This window comes from Callorhinus ursinus, unplaced genomic scaffold (genome assembly GCF_003265705.2).
Source record: "Callorhinus ursinus isolate GAN/ISIS: 27379988/994484 unplaced genomic scaffold, GSC_fseal_2.0 scaffold22, whole genome shotgun sequence".
NCBI classification, from domain to species: Eukaryota; Metazoa; Chordata; class Mammalia; order Carnivora; family Otariidae; genus Callorhinus; species Callorhinus ursinus.
The window spans coordinates 1,992,439-2,008,459 of record NW_027397084.1 but is presented as its reverse complement, the minus strand read 5'-3'; the positions used below and the strand labels follow the sequence as shown (position 1 = coordinate 2,008,459).

At 56.5% G+C, this 16,021-nt stretch overlaps 2 protein-coding genes across 3 annotated transcripts in view; both read right to left on the bottom strand.

Annotated features, from left to right (window-relative positions):
- CUL9 (cullin 9) overlaps positions 1-4,662 on the bottom strand; it is a 37,374-nt gene extending 32,712 nt beyond the window's left edge. For both annotated transcript variants that reach the window (XM_025890321.2, XM_025890322.2), the window contains exons 1-5: positions 4,524-4,662; positions 2,253-2,856; positions 1,550-1,704; positions 708-1,217; positions 73-208 (exon numbers count right to left, since the gene is read on the bottom strand). In XM_025890321.2, the coding sequence (XP_025746106.1) occupies positions 73-208; positions 708-1,217; positions 1,550-1,704; positions 2,253-2,847 (1,396 nt within the window). In that variant the 5' untranslated portion in view covers positions 2,848-2,856; positions 4,524-4,662. The remainder of the gene's footprint in view (positions 1-72; positions 209-707; positions 1,218-1,549; positions 1,705-2,252; positions 2,857-4,523) is intronic.
- Positions 4,663-5,208: 546 nt separating this feature from the next.
- SRF (serum response factor) lies at positions 5,209-14,695 on the bottom strand. The gene is made up of 7 exons (XM_025890517.2): positions 13,884-14,695; positions 12,060-12,326; positions 10,219-10,480; positions 9,532-9,651; positions 8,315-8,506; positions 7,857-7,933; positions 5,209-7,613 (listed from the first exon to the last, which is right to left on the bottom strand). The coding sequence occupies exons 1-7, from the start codon at positions 14,394-14,396 to the stop codon at positions 7,518-7,520; spliced, it is 1,527 nt and encodes a 508-aa protein (XP_025746302.1). The 5' UTR covers positions 14,397-14,695; the 3' UTR covers positions 5,209-7,517.
- Positions 14,696-16,021: the final 1,326 nt, after the last annotated feature.

Sequence of the window (16,021 nt, the reverse complement as noted above, 5' to 3'; positions counted from 1 at the left end):
CTCAGGAGTGGCTGCATCCCAGTCATGCTCCTCTGTTCAGAGACATGCTGTCCATTGCCCTCCAAGGCTCACCTGTGCCCAGCAGAGGAGCCCCTGCCCCCTTTTCCACAGCTCCTGAAGCCGCATCCTCAGCAGCTTCCTCAGGGCCCAGGATCTCCAGCATGTGCCAGTGCACCCAGTAGGTGCGGCCCGTTGACTGCCAGAAGACCTGTATGGAGGGAGGAAGAAACAGGCAAAGAACAGGCTTCTGAGCCCTGGGTGGTGCAGGCTCAAGAGGACAAGGCTGGGCCCAGAGCCGGGGCACACGGTCCTCAGATGCACAGCTGGCTAGGCTCGGAAAAGCCTCCATATAGCAAAAGGCTCCCTTCCCCTATGGGGTGGGCCCTGCCACTCACCTCCTCCTAACCCTGATGGCCTCTGCTCTGACACTCCCTCCTAACCAACTCCACGGGTGCAGGTGCAGGGAGTGTCTCCATGCAACAGCTCTGCTTCCTGGGTGTGGGTCTCTGCTTGACCTCACAGCCCACCCCATTTTCTCAGCCCTCAAAATTTTCCCAAGCCCTTCTCACCTGCTGACCCCCTTTAACCACTGCAATCCCCACGGGGTTTTTCTCCCGGGGTGGCCTGCCAGAGCCCCCTGCACCGCAGCCCCAGTTATGCTCCCCCAGCTAGATCCCCACCAGCGTCCCCCACACGCCCTCGCTCACCTGCACGGGGGGCACGCCGTTGTTGCTCTGACGGAACTCGCCCTCGTCCCCAGCACTGACCTCCTCGTAGTCCTCCAGCATGCGCACTCGCATCCCGGCCTGCAGCGTCTCTCGCACGTACTCACCATAGCCACAGCGGCTTGAGAATTCAGAGCGTTGGCGGAAGGCCCGCTCTTGCCTTCTGGGGGCGGCAACCATGGTGGGGAGCAAAAGGCTAGGGCCTGAAATGCAGGGCTGAAAGATGGAGCGGGCAGGCCGCGGTGGCAACGTGCTCTGTTCACTGAGGTTCCGGGCCCAGCCCATGCTCCGCACCAGCTCGGAGATGAGGTTGCCCACAGCCATACTGAACTCCAGTTCCCGCTGCCCCCGGCTTTTCTCCCGGCCGAATTCCCTTGAGGACAGGGAGCCTCGGTCTCCAGCCCCTGGCTCTGGGCTGTTATTCAGCTGATCCAGCAGAGAGGTGACACATAGGTAGCGTTTCACCAGGGAGAAGAGCAGCTTTCCTGGGATCTGTAGGACACAGTCTGTGGTGTAGGTTCATCTTCTCCCAGCTTCAGCCCCTCTCCTTTCCCCATAATATCATCCTCTACAGAGAAACATGAACGCCTAGCCCCACACTCTGAGAAGGTCTCAAACTGTGATTTATAGAACACACAAGCAGTGTCTTAAAAGAGATTCCTGGGTTCTAATCTCAGAAATTCTGAGTGGGGGAGCAAGCGTGACCCTTCATTTTAGCAAGCTCCCCAAGTGGCTCTGGTGCTGATGCATAATCCTGAACCACGCTTTCAGGAGTGATGCCCTTGGCCTTGTACACGGCATTTCCCCCATAGCTGCCAGAGTACCTGAGGCAGATGAATGCCCTCAAAGGCCATGCAGTGTTCCTCAGAGGAGGTGGTCTCTGCAAACAGCTCCAGCAAAGTATAGCGGCTGTCAAAATCCATGTGCTGCTCGATGCCATCTTGTTGGCTCAGTGACAGAAGGACGTGAGCCCGACTCCCTGTAATCCACACCCAATCTGTATCTTCTCCTCAATCCCCAAGACTTTCCCCTGCCTCTCCTAGACTATCTATCCCCTACCCTAGAGGTTTTCAAACTTCTTTGTGACTGAGGTTCATGGTAAGGTATAGATTTTACATGGTAACCCGACACAAACATACCCAAGTACAACTGAAACATACATTTAATGCTACAAAACTTACCTTATGCTACCTGCTAGTTATTTTACATTAAAAAAAATGTTGGTTGTAACCCACCAACCTGATTTCACAATCAACGAATAAATCTCAACCTACCGTTTAAAAATATAAACTATCCTATTCTCTTCTCTGCCACTGCACTGAGAATGGACAGATGAACTGGGTACTATTATTTTATTCTATTTATATAACTGTCATAGTTTATTAATCTATACTTTTTTTTTTGGCAATAAATTGGTATTCACCAAATGCTAGGTGTTCTTCCAGAGTTGGGAAATCCCTCCTCTTTCTGTTCTTACTCCTGTGGCCCCATTCTCTCCAGTGCTTTCCTTCTTCCCCTGGCTCTTACCAGCATCGTGGGCTGCGAGAGCCTGTAGCATCTTGCCCGCACTCCGACGGATCTGAGGCTCAGGGTTGCATAACATGTGCATGAGCAGGTCCAGGGCTCCCGTCTCCCTGAAGACCCCAGTGAGGGACCCGATGCTGGCATAGGCACTGAGCACATGGATGGTGTGGAGCACAGCAGCTGTGAGGCTCGAGGTCCCACCTTCTGCCAGCTGCCTGGCAGCCCTGCGCACCAGCGCCCGCACATCAGCCTCCATCTCTCCCATTGCTGTGTCATCCAGACCTCCTGGATCTCGGGGAAAGCTTCCTGAGCCCCCAGCTGGTTCATGCTGAGGTCTCTTAGATAGTGCCCGCTCACCTAACAGCATGGGGCAGTTGGCGTAGACTTCGGGGGCTGACAGCCACATGAGGATGTGCTCTGTCTTGCCCTCTTCCACACCCACTCTGCCCACTTCCCCACACTTCAGAACACTCCATCGGATCAGGTATTCAGGATGCCCATCATGCCCAGGCCGCTGTCGAATAAGCTCTTCAGGATATGCTTGCAGCCGGGGCCCCAAGGGCACCATGAGGTCCCCGGCGCGCCGTTCCCCCACCATCCTGACCTCCTGGGACACAGAAGGAGAAAGATAAAGGCAATGAGGGCAAGGGAAAAGACTACATGGAGGGGACGGAACCTTGAGACACAGATCAGGTGCAGGGTGACTGGTAGGCTGCATGATGGAATTTACAGACCAACGAGAAAAAGCCAAGAATGAGACAGAATACATAACTTGAATACATCTGGGGATTTAGAAGGAAGGAGAATGCAGTGGAAATGGCAAGAGGATGAAATGAAGGGGGTTAAGAAATGGAAGAGGTTATGAAAGAGGGTAAGAACAAGGAGGTCACAAAAAGAGTGACAGCTAGGTAGGACAGAAGAGCAGGATGGCCGAGGGATACAGATCAAGGCTTAGAAGGGTAACAGGGGTAAGCAGGCAGGACAGCTGCATGGGGGACAGTGGAGTCAGAACAAATGAGGAAAGGCAGGGTGGAGGAGAGGCAGGACAGGGAGTAAAAATGATAGCGTAAAGCTGGAATGCACATATAAAGGAGTGGGCCATGGCAGAGAGAATGGAAAGGAAAGAAGGCTGGGCGGTGGGCCCCCACATCCGGATGGCTGGATGGGGTAAGTGTACCAGCGTATTGTGAGCAAGAGAGGGGCTGAGGGGGCCAGATAAAATTATAGGAAAAAAGACCAGGTTCCACCTGGCACATAAGTTGTATGTCTGGTGAGGGTCTAAGTCAGGTAGATATATAGGGAGGTGGTAATCATGCAGCTGAAGGGCAAGAGATGAGGTCAGGAGATGGTGAAGATGTTAGAGAGGCAATATAGCACAGGTGAGACTCAGGTGTGACTCTGAATTCTGGCTCCTTGACTTACTCCGAGAGTACTTTTGGACAAGTTACTTCACCACTGAGCCTCAGTTTCCTCCTCTGCAACATGGTGAGGGTACTGTAAAGTTGTAAACAACTGAGGAAGATCATGTACGTAGACCACCTAAAATAGCCGCTAGCACACAGTGAGAGCTCCCTAAACACAATCTAATATCATTATTCTTAGCTGGAGAAGGGAGGGGCAGTCCTCAGATAAATCGAGTTATTAAGCCGGAAAATGATAAATGGGAATAGGAAGACGGCTATGCTGGTGATCAGGAAAAGGTATGTGTGGTATGTAGCAATATGGGGGTAACTGGGGAGTGGTGAGAGTAGGAATGGGGAGATAAAAGATGACAGAAGAAAGGTGTGAAGAGGAGAGGAAACATGGGATGTGGACCTCGATGGGGGCAGGGGTCCGGGTAGCATGGGGAGGGGTGCAAGACCGGGAGGTAATCGGTGATGTGGCAGTGGACAACCGATGAGCAGGGTGAAGTAAAACAACTGATAGGCCTAAATGGTGGGGGGGGAGAGGGGGAACTATCATGGGCCTAGAACAGGAGCAGTAAACTGAGGTGTGGAGGTGAGGTCTGGAGCTGGGGATGAGACAGCAGGTAGAAGCAGGTAGTAAGGTCAGACCCAAGCTTGCAGACCATCAGCGGTGCCGGGGGAGGCCAAAGGGCAGCGGAACGGCTTTCGGGGCGGGGTGAGGAGGGGGGGTGCGGTCCGCGGAGGCTGACAGGACCGGGCGAATCTCGGAGAAAAGACCTGGCTCCCGTCATCAGCCCCACGGAGAGCGAGTCAGGGAGCGGGAGGGGGACGCGGCAGGGACCGGGTCGCCGCAGGACCCTCCTCTCACCTCCCACCGCCCGGCTTGGCCCTCGCTGGGAGCAGGCGGCCGGTCCCGCCGTCCTGGCCCCGCCTCCTCAGCAGCTCCCTTCCGGGTCACACGGCCAGGGCGGGCGCAGTCCGGCTTCTACGGGGGCCCCGACGGCCCACAGTCGAGCGTGGCGGAAGGGCGCGCCAGTGGAGCATGCGTAGTGGCCGCGCCGTTGCGCGCGGGGCGCGCTGCGGGCGGAGCCCGCGCTCACAGTCACGTTGCTCTTCGCCGCAGAAGTACGCAGCACTTTCCCTCCTTCACCTTGGAAGCCCCCGTCGCATTTCCTGGGTCGGCCTTCCCCATCCCCCTGAAACCTGCACTCTCATCCCTGGAGCTGTCTGTCCTGAGTTTTCACTAGGTCACGTGGCCATGAGTTTCCCAAACCCCTCGGCAGTGCTTTGGATTGGTTGAGTCACTTTGCCTATTAATTAAAATTGCTCATGTCTGTGTTGGCCTGAAAACCTAACAAAGCCACGCACAGAGACAAAGGCTCCAACTCCCCGAAATGTTCCTTCAGTTAAGTCGCAGAGTTCCACAGCCCAAAGCACCCCTTAGCTTTGCCGTTGTTCTCATCAGGCAGCCAGGCTTGCTTCTCAGAGCATCGTTTGGGGTTTGATACTTCCCTCCCTCCCTATGCAGAAAAACGGAGGCAAAGACCCCACAGTCTGTGCACAAAAATGATACATTTATTGAAAGAGTATTTTTTTAATACAAAAGAAAGCTCTGTACATAGGACTGTGACCATGTCCACTATTCCTGGGTCAGCATCCCAGGGGAAGTAGAAACCACTGACATACTCCACATTCACACACACACACTCAGGCACACGCACGCGCACACACACATGCACGCACACACACCCCAGATCCACCGAGGAAGGGAAACACCAAGGGTTGCTGCACATATAAATGCCACCTCATCCCTGACGCACACATGTTCTCCCAAGGCCACGCTCACACAACACACATTATAAGCACTTTGCCTGATTCACTCACTGGGTCTGTCTCTTGTGGGAAGGAGAGGAGGAATTCATCAGTCTCCTCCCCTGGGTTGGGGAGTGGGGAGTGAGTGAGTGATCGTGGAGTGAAACAAGAGCAGAGAAAGGGGGCTGGGCAGTTACAGACCTGAGTCCCAAGCTCCCCCACTCTCTTGCCCCTGATTTGCCATGCACCAGCCTTGTAAGCCACCCATAAGCCCCAGCTATCTCCAGGAGAAAGCCCAGAATGGTGACTTCCATCTTGGCACCCCAAAATGGGGCAAGACAGCAATGGGGGTTAGAGGTTAAGGGGTTTCTCAAACGCGCCGGCAAATCATCCCCTTGCTAACTAGGCTGTGCGCAAAAACTTCCCCCACCCCTTCACCTAGTCACAGAAGCAGGACTGTTCCTCCTGAAGGCAGTCACGGGGGTTAATAAAACTCCACCCCAACTGCTGCCCTGTTCTGAAAAAGCTCCCTTTCTGGATAAAGGGGGTGAAGGTAGGCTCTGACACAGGGTAAAAGACCTTCCCCCTATGCTGGCCCATCCTCAAGGTCTACCCCAAAGGGGGCAGAGTGGGGTAGGGCACGGCCCCTGTACAAATTACATAAATACTGAGGTTACACTTAGAAAAATAAAGTCATTTTCTTCAAGGCTTTTTGTCTTAATTTAAAAAAGTTACAGTAGCTGCTCACTCCCTGGGAGAGCTGCCCATTTCTGGCTCCCCTATCTCTATACTCAGCCCAAGAGCTGCTCCCATTTCTTCTGACCCCCATTCCTGCCTCTCACCCCCTCCCAGACCCCACCTTGCTCACTGCAACTTGGGCCCCAGGCAGCTGCAGGCCTGGGGGAGCACAAGGCTGCAATGCCCATGCGTGTGGCACAAATGAAGTCAGTTGCCTCTACCTGACACCCTCCCACCCCCACCCCCACATTTGGTCTCCCTCTTCCCTCTCCCTTGCAACAGCCCTAAAGGGCAAAAAGAGACCCAGGGCTGTGGGTCACCCTCCCCACCCCGTTGGGGCATGGCCTGAGGGCCCCTCCCCCGGTTTTCTCCTGGAAACAACCCAGGACCGGGCAATCCCAGCATCTCCCCTACACACTGACGGGCCCCGAGCTCATGGGGTGGCTCTGTCCCCAGAGGCCCAGCCAGTTCCGGGGAGCCCCAGGGCTCCCCAGGGAAGGGGAGCTCGGGCAGGGAGGGGGACGAGAAAAACGCCATAAAAAAAAGTTTAAATATTTTAAAAATATATATTTATAGATTTCACTTCGTCTCCTCAAATAAAAAGTTCAAAATCAACTTTAAGTAAAGCAGCTGGGGGGCAGGGGGAGACAGGGTGAGAGGGAACCCTGATGGTTCCCTCCAACCCAGGAGTCCCTGGAGTCCCGAGGGGATTGGCAAGGCAGGGCAGGGCAGCTGGCCCCAGGAACCTGCTCTGTGCACAGGCCCAGCTCTCAGGAGCTGCAGGGACAACAGGGCGGCGGCGTGAGGGAAGAAGCCCCATCTCCCCAGGTGGCTCCCTTCGGGGCAGGGGTAGGGCTCTTTTTACCCAGCCTGTGACAGACACAGTGCTGACTTGGGGTCAGCAAGGAGGCTGGGAGAGGACCCCAACTGCTTCCTCAGGGGGAACACGGTGCCTAGTCCCACAGGGGCCTGTGTGTGGGAAGGTGGGGCACGGTCCCATTGGATAAGCTAATACTCATGGCAAACATGGCGCCAAGCTGGCGAGGGGAGTCTGAGGAGGGAGGATGGCCCCACCATCAACAGAAAATGGGAGGTGGAGCTAGAAGGAGGGGAGGGTGAGGGAGGATGGGGTGGAGGGCAGGCTGGCCCATTTCTTTGGCTGGAGTGAGAGGGCTCAGTCCTGCGGCTGCCCACTCCTCCTCCCTGCCTCCCTCCTGCGGCCCGTCAACGTGTGTATAAAGAAAACGTGAAAAGGCAACAATAAATAAGTGGTGCCATCCCTCGGGCCATCTGTCCAGGGTGGCAGGGCGGATCAGTCACTCTTGGTGCTGTGGGCGGCGTCCAGGTTCACCACCTGTAACTCGGTGAGGTTGCTGCTGCTCCCAGCCTGCTGCCCGATCACAGCCATCTGGAGGGAAGGGGGTGTGTGAGGAAGAGGGGGCAGGGGCTGACCAGGCCGTTCAAGCCCCCGCCCCACTTGCCTGCCTGTCCACCACAGGCCTGACCGGGGAAAACAGACAGGCCTCCTTCCTAGGGATCTTGGCTTTGACCAATGGGTAAATGGAATCCCCAGGGTCAAGATAAAGAAATGGCTGGCTGGCTGGCTGGCTGGCTGGCTGGCGTGAGGTGAAGGGTGCCCCCCCCCACCTACCTGGTGAAGCTGAACTGCAGAAACAGGGATCTGCACTGTCCCAGACGGCGCTGTCAGGAACACCTGAGGAACGCCACCTGCATTGGGAAACCACAGGAGATACTCAAATTGCTTGCTCGAGAGAAACTTCCAGATACCGGAGAAGTGGTGATAAATGCACAAGTGACCCGGTAAGTCTCAGATGCAAGTGCCCAAGGGCAAGTGTCCAAATGTGTCCATGTGTGCATGTGGACGTGAGTTTTCAAGTGTGCATGAGTACCCTAGTGGACAGCCATGGGTGTTGGAATATGTGTGCAAGCATCCGTGTGTGCGTGTGTAGGGCTATGTGTGGGCAGCCTAGTTTGTGTATGTGGTGTGTGAGTGTGGACATCTAGGTGTGTATGTGGGGGCGCATTTGAACGTGTGGGTGTCTAAGGGAGGAAATGGTCCTCCTTCCTCAGCCCCACCCCACAACTCACCTTGCTCCTGGACCTGGCTGTGGGACACCTGCATGGTGGATGGCGCCTGGGGGAAGGCATTGAGCACGGTGAGGCTGCCATCAGCCAAGCCCGAGGTGGGTGCATACATCACCGCATGGGGACTAGGGTACATCATGTGGCCGCCCACAGTTGTAGGCACAGATGACGTCATGATGGTGGCAGGCAATGTCACTGGCAAACACAGACACACATTAAGGAGGTTGGCCCTGGTCCCTACTGATGTCCCCAATCCCACCTCCAGGAACTCCAGGGCTCCGGAGCCCTCATGCTATTGCCCAGGTCAGAAGCTTGACAAGACTCATTCCTCTGCTCCCTGTGTCATAGACTAAGAAAAGCCTTATTTTTTCTTGAACACAGGAGCACCAACCTTTAATTGTATCCTATCACGTTATACTATGCAATTTTCTATCAGCTGAATTCTTCATTCCAAGACCATAAGGCCCTGGGAGAAACAAGGATTGCAATGACTGACTCACTCTTAGGGAAACTCAGATACTCCCCTTTTATTTTATTTTATATTTTTCAGATACTCCCCTTTTAGGGGGCTCCATCATCCCCTTTTTTAATTTGTTCTCACTTTTCCTCCCTCTTCTGAAACGTGTGGCTAACAAACTTATCTTTTAAACATCCAAGTTTCATGTGCATAAGGTCACCTGGGATCTTGTTAAAATGCAGATCTGGGGTAAGGCTTAAGAGTCTGCATTTCTATCAAGTTCCCAGGTGATCCTGGTCCTCTGTCCATAGACCACATCTTGTGTAACAAGGCTGTCAAGAGCAGGAACTTAAAAGTAATTTTATTTTGAAAGTGTTTCATTATTTCTGAAATGACTAGATTAGAATTATAGCTACTCAAAACTTAGGATGCCCTCCCACAAGGGGACAACTGCTCTATAAATCTTTCCTGGTAATTAAGCAAACGTGTGTCCTTGGGTAAGTAACTTCTCCTTTCTGGGCCCATAGCTTCTCAGCTGAATGAGGAGAACGGTGGCTCCAATGGTCCCTAATTTCCTCCTGAAATCCACAGCCCTACCGAAGGACAGGATTCCAAACCCAGCCATCCTCACCTGACCATCTCATAAGGATTAGGATAAGGGTTAAGCCAAAAGCCTCCATCTCCACATTAAGGAATTCTCTGACCTTAGTTACAGGAGGGGTATTGCAGGGTGGGGGAGGGAGGGGAGAGCTTCCAGCGATACCTGTCCCACTGGAGGAGGTCTGCGTGAGGTCTGTGCTGCTGTCACGAGAGGGAGACGCTTGCTGTGGGGCCTGGTGCACCTGAATGGCCTGCACTGGGACCTGCTGGGCCACTGCCCCACCTAGGAGACACAGAGACTTACTCATGTTCTGTCCTACCTGGCTACCATCTGCACCAAGCACCCACAAACACCCCCAGGCCCAGGGTCCGGCACGCTGCTCCCCAACTCCCATAGCTATCTTTCCTGGGGGCTAATGAGGCCTTTCACGGCCTGAATCTTGTCTCCAGGGGTTTCTGCCCTCTCCTCCCGCCCCTCCCCCCTCCTCCCACCCCAGGCCTTGCCTCTGCCTCCTTGGGTGACCTATGCGCTGGCACTGAATCAACAGGAACATGCCCCGTCCCTCACTCAAGGTAGGGAGGTGGTGCAACGTCTACTGTCCCTGTGGCAGAGGGGGCACAGGGCTGGGTTGCTAGAAAAGGCCACAGGGTATGGTTGAAACTTATTGACAAGGATAGTAGGGGTCCCGGGGGGTGGGGGGAAGGGCATGCCTGCCAGTGGGACATTAAGAGGCTTCTTTCAGGTTCTAGCTGGCCCCTGTCCACCCTCCTTCTGAGCAAGGAAAGAGGTTCTCCTTGTACCAGCCCTCAATCCACTCGTGGCATGCTCAGTTTGCCCCTTGTGACTCACCAGGCATGAGGGTGAAGCTGGTAGGCAGCTGCATGAGGCCCCCGGAGGAGACGGGGCCACTGCCTGTACTCTTCAGCACAGTCCCGTTGGCACTGCTGACAGCGCTGGGGCTGACGCTAGCAGACACTGGGGCCAGGTAGTTCGTGATGGGGAAGGAGGGGCCGCTGCTGACTTGCATGGTGGTAGAGGTGCTGGGTGCTGTTTGGATGGTGGAGGTGGTACCCGGCAGGTTGGTGACCGTGAACGCCTGTTTCAGTGTGTCCTACACCCAGAATAAAGATGCAGCAGTGAGCCTCTACCAGACTGTGCCCCTGCAGAAACTTTGTGTGTAGTGACAGCCCAGACTGGAACCAGTGGGCTTGGGTTCAAACCCTAGCTCTGCCATTTGCCTGCTGTCTGAGCCCTGCGTGAGTTACTGAGCTGCTGAACTTCAGTTTCCTGTCCGTAAAAGGAGAAGACTTAGCCCATAGGTGTTGTGAAGATTAACAGGTGAACATAAATAAAGTGCCTGACACCTAAAAGGAGCAGTACGTTTTTGCTGCTCTGATGATGATGATGATGATGTCATCTTGATAAGTCCCTGAATTCTCTTCCCCAGTGGACTACGGTAATCAACCCTGGCTGGGGAATCAAGCAGGGGGGTCTATTCCCAGCTCTGGCAATGACCACCTGGGTGATCCCGGAGAAATCAACTTCCTCTTTCTGAGCCTCAGTTTTCCTGGTCTGTAAACATGAGGAGGCTGAGCTACTATATCCTCTTTAAAAACGTCGTTTCCGGCTCTGATTTGCCAGGCTTCTGAGACAGGGACGGAGTTTTTCAGGGAACTTAGGGTTTCAGAGAGATCTTGAGTGTTTGGCAATTAAGCACTCATGCCAAATACTTAAGATTTAAACTGCCAAAGGAATTATTCCTCCAGCAAAATTCCCTGGGAATAAATGAGCCCTACTGCTTAAAAGAGTTTGCAACTACATATGACATGCTGGCAAGAGGGGGTGGCACCTGGAGCACTGACTCTCCCCTCGGCGAGCCTTTGTTCTTACAAGGGGAAGGAGGAAGCCACGAGCTGAGAACCAAGCCCAGAGAACTGAGGGGGTTCAAATACTGGGGGTGGGTCAGCGCGGGACGTTTGCTAGGCAGCCGAGCTTAAGGCCCCTGATTGGCGAAGGCGTTGCTAAGGCAAACAGTGCCGCTTCTTCTGACTGGCCAGTTAGTGAAGGGCCACCCGGAAGGTGGAGCTCCCCAGAGAAGCAACGGAGGAAGCCCCGCCTCCTCTCCTTACCGGGAAAAGGAAGGGGGAGGTGTAACTAGGGCCGGCATCTCTAGCAGCCGCGAATACACTCCCTAAACGTGCCCAGGCCCGGACATCCTGAAGAGGTAGGCGGCTGGCTAGTTAGGTAGTCTCCAGCCCAGTCAACCAGCCCGCCTGCCGACAGTACTGGGTTCCCAGGACCCTGGAGCCCACGAGTGCTTCCTACTCCTTGGCAACCCAGGCTGCCGCGAGGGCAGGGCTAAGCTACGCCCCCGCCCCCAGCAGGGAGACAGCTGGCGGGAGGAATGCAAGGGCCCTGCCAGGCGGGCGGGCTGCAGGCGGGAGGCCGGCCTGGAGCCGGAGCCGGCCTTATAAGGGCACGGAGGCCGCCCGCTTATCTAGGGGGCCGGCCTCCTGTCAGGATGGCGAGGATGGACACCTGTCCCCTAGGATGGGGGGCACTAACCCCGCTCCGTTCCACATCAGTGGGCACCTATCCTGAGTGAGGGAGAAAGAGGCACCCACCCCCTCCCCTCTCTGCTGGTGAAGTCCCTCCCCTTCCTTCCCCTCAGATAGGCGACCCAAACACACCTTGGTCTCCCCACTGCTGTCGGACTCCGACACCTGGTAGGTGAGGTCTGTCTCTTCAAAGCCCGTGGCACTCATTCTCTGGTCTGTGGTGGGGTCTGAGCGAGGTGGAGAGTCTGGCGAGTTGAGGCAGGTCTGAATCAGTGCCTTGCCAGTCTCACTGGTGATCATGGGCTGCAGTTTGCGGGTGGCAAAGGTATACACATGGCCTGTTTCACTGGCCACCAGCAACAGCACCTGTGTCCCTGTCAGCGTGGACAGCTCATAGGCCTGGGGGTAGGGGGGAGGAGATGGGTAGGTCAGCCAAACTTTTTCTCTCTACCTTCCTTGGGAAGTAGGGAAGAGAGGAAATACACAGAGATCTCAAGCCCCTGCCGCACCCCCCCCAATCAAAATATCTGAAGAAGAGCTGGAGAGCAGGAAAACTACCCATGCTCCTCCTTTGAGGAGCAGCCACTGACCTGCAGATAGCCCAAGCAAACAGTCACAGCCCCCTAGTGACAGAATGTATAACCTCAGGGGACACGGAGGTGCCAGGAGCCTGAGAGGGCTCCCATCCACCCACTCTTCACTGTCATAGGAACCAGACAGAATAAAGTTGCTATCTCACTGGAAGTCCCACAAGACATTAAGGATAAGGGGGTCACATAAATTCTAAACTGTCCCATGTTTCTTCCCAGAAACTGCACAGGTCCTAACCTGTTGCCATTTTGTCCTTATGCCCTAGAACACTGTGCTACCAGCTTTTTCCTTTCTTTGTCTTGATGCAACAGGGTCTGGAGTGATGGGAGATGGGGGCTAGATTAGCAGCTACTACCCTGCCATGACCCCAGGGAGGGGACCTTCAAGGGTGGTCTCACAGATGGCCTCCTTACTCCCAAAAAAGTTCCACAACCCACCTCGGAAGCAGCTCTGGTTTTTATATGGGGCAGAAATAAACACCAGCCCATGTCCCCAGGGTTCTAGCTTCTTGTTCATCTGCTTCCATCCCTTCCTAAATCTTCTACACCTCATGACGGCTCCTTTCCTCACTCCTTTTCACTGGATAGCTGGCTAGAAGAGGAAGAATTTCTAGGTACCTCTACAAACCTCCCTGCCTTCCCCCAAACTCCATGCACAGATTCTCTGTGGGGCTGGAAATCCCACTTGTCCCAAAGGCAGATGGTCCTGAGGGCTGTCCTGCAGGGAGTGCACCGGTTTCCAGTGGATGCAAGGGAAGACACATGGCCATCGTGGGACTCAGTCCCTGCTGCTCAGGGCAGCATCTGTACTTCTGCCCGGCTCCCTTACCTGGGGCTCTGGAGCCCCATTCGGTCATCAGCCTTGCCTGTCCTTCCAGCCAGCACTACTCTTGTGGTGCCCACCTTCCTCCCACACATGCTGGCTCATTGTTGTTATAGAGCTCTAGCCTCTTCACCTCCATACCTTCCCTTCAGCTCCCTGCTTTTCCGGCACCTTCCCCGGGACACCAGAAGCCACTGGATCTAGTGACCCCCGCGTCTAATTAACCACCTCCCGAGCAGCCTCCCATTACCACTCTTCACCCCTTCACTCCACAAGGGCCCTGTTCCTCTCTCGTGCCCGTCACTCCCACCTCGGCGCCTTTCCCCTCTTCTCTGGACGTCTCCGGCATCTCCCCTCTCCCCACATTTCCCCGGCGGCCCCTCCCCTTTCGCCCCCCCCGGGGTAACAGCCATCCCCTCCCACACACCTCCTGCGGACTCGCCGCCTCTCACCTCCGCCTCGGCTCTGTCTTCCTCCCGGGCTCCCCTTGCGTGTCCCCACCCTCCCGGTCCCCCGTGGCCGGCCAACCTCCGGGCCCGGTACCTTCTTCATGATGCCCGTCTTCCTCTTGCTGAAGGTCGTGTAGCGCCGCAGTTTGTTGTCGATGAACTCCATCTTGATCTTCACGCGGCCCCGAGTCTTCTTACCCGGCTTGGCCCCGCTCACCGCGCCACTCACCGGCCCATAGCCTCCGGTGGCTGCCGCCGCCGCCTCGGGCCCACCGACGAGCTCCATCTCGCTCAGGCTCCGCTTCAGGCCGCGCCGCTCGGCGCCCAGCTCCTCCTCTTCGCCCGACTCCGAGTCGCCCTCGCTGCCGCTGTAGACTAGGGCCCCCGCGGTGGGCGCCGGGGTGGTTGTCGCTGCTGCTGCAGCCTCCCGCTCGAGGCGGCCCGGCCCGAGCCCCGCGCCGTTCCCGGGAACCCGGCCCCCGTTAGCCCCGCGAGTCCCGCCGCCGCCGCCACCTCCCGGCCGCCCCGTCGGGGTCCGGTTCAGGCTGCCCCCCAGGGCCGAGCCCCGGCCCAGCGCCGCCGCGGCCCCAGCTTGGCTCGGTAACATGGCGCTCAATGCAGGAGGGCGGACGGGCAGTCAGCGAAGAATCGGAGCCGCCGCCGCCGCCGCCATCGGCTTCCCGGCTCAACCCGGCACTCCCGCTGCTGCTAGAGCCGCTATCGCTGCCGCCGCCGCCGCCGCCGTGAACCCGGGGCCCCTGCACGCCCGGGCCGACCTGGGCCCTCACTTTCTTGCCCCTGTGGCCCGGGTTGCCCCAGGCCGCGCGGAGCGCCCCCTGTCCGTATGCTAGGGCGGCGCGCCCGGCGGCCGTCAGCGTCCCCCGGGGGGCAGGGGCTGCTGGCCGCGGCCGAGGCTGCGGGTGGAGGGGGCCGGGACCACGCGCTGGCGGCGGAGGGATCCCCCGACCCTTCCCCCCATATAAAGAGATACAATGTTTCCTTTTATGGCGAGGCCGCTCCTTATATGGTGAGCCCCTGCGCCCCCGCCGCATTGGTCCGCGGTTCCGGCACCTCCGCTTCCCATTGGCCCACAGGGAGCTCTTATTTGCATAGACATACCGAACTCGCTGCTGTCATCCCGCGTCAGACGGCGACTCCGAAAGGGGAGGAGCCGAGGCCTCTTAAAGGAACAGGAGAGGAGGTACGACTCCGCCCCCCTGACCAGAGAATGGTGGAGCTGGGAGGGACCTGAGGAGAGGAAGACTGGGAGTGGACCCAAACGCGGTCCTGCGGCGGAGTGGGAGCAGCCCTGGGAACCCGGCTCTGGAAGCAAACGCTAGAGTAGTCCCTGAGTGGATTGTGCGGGTTGCAGTAAATGATATAATACAGCCCAAATTCCAAGGGAGTGCAGGGATTGGAGCACCTCCCCACGCCTTCCTGAGGGAGGCTGCACAGAAGAGGCTTGGGTCCCCGGTGTCCAGACTCGTCGCTTCCCCGCCGCTCGGCTCCAACCCTTCCCCTCCCCCCTACTTCCTTTCCCTTTCCCTCTCTTTTCAAGGCGACGACACTTTCCCACCAGGCCGGCTCCCCGGTCCTCATTCATCATCCTCTATACTGGAGGGATCTTTGGCAGACGGACATCTGGAAAAGACCGAGGGAGACAGTCGGCCTCCCGGTCCCCGAAGGGGGCAGGGAGACGAGATGAAGATCTGTGAAGACTTCCAGCTGCGGGCTGGGCTGGGGGAGGGGGTGGTCCTGAGGATAAAGCCCACCCCACCGCCTGTGCAAAAGCTTGGGAAAAAGTAGAGTCGGGCAGGAAGTTTCAGCAAGTAAGCCAGGCAGCCAGCCAACGCAGCGCGTACACACACACACACACACACACACACCCCCCCACCCTGTGGAGAACCCCCGGGGGGGGGGGGGGGGGGGGGGGGGGGGGAGTTAGAACTGGAGCGGGGCAAAGCCCAGGTTCAGGGTGTGGGTCGGGGTCTCAGCTCCAAAGCCGTGAAAATAGCCTGGGCTTTGTGTTACAGAAATTTTTCAAATCTGGAATCAGCATTTTTCTAGCCCTGTGCCAGGAAACAAGTATTCGACCTCTCCAAATCCCATCATATTCCTCATTGTTGGTACCCATCCCATGTTGGGATCTTAATGCAGATGAAAGGAGATAAAGGCTAAAGCACAGAGTAAGTGGTGAGTGAATAGTTAATAGAAGCTACTGGGGTAATAACC

Excerpts from the sequence above, each read along its gene's own strand:
- SRF (XM_025890517.2), bottom strand. The coding sequence starts at position 14,396 with ATGTTACCGAGCCAAGCTGGGGCCGCGGCGGCGCTGGGCCGGGGCTCG. Across the intron at positions 10,481-12,059 it reads ACAGCAGTGGGGAGACCAAG|GACACACTGAAACAGGCGTT; the intron begins GTGTGTTTGGGT and ends TTCTGGGTGTAG. Across the intron at positions 8,507-9,531 it reads GACCTCCTCCAGTGGGACAG|TGACATTGCCTGCCACCATC; the intron begins GTATCGCTGGAA and ends TGTGTTTGCCAG.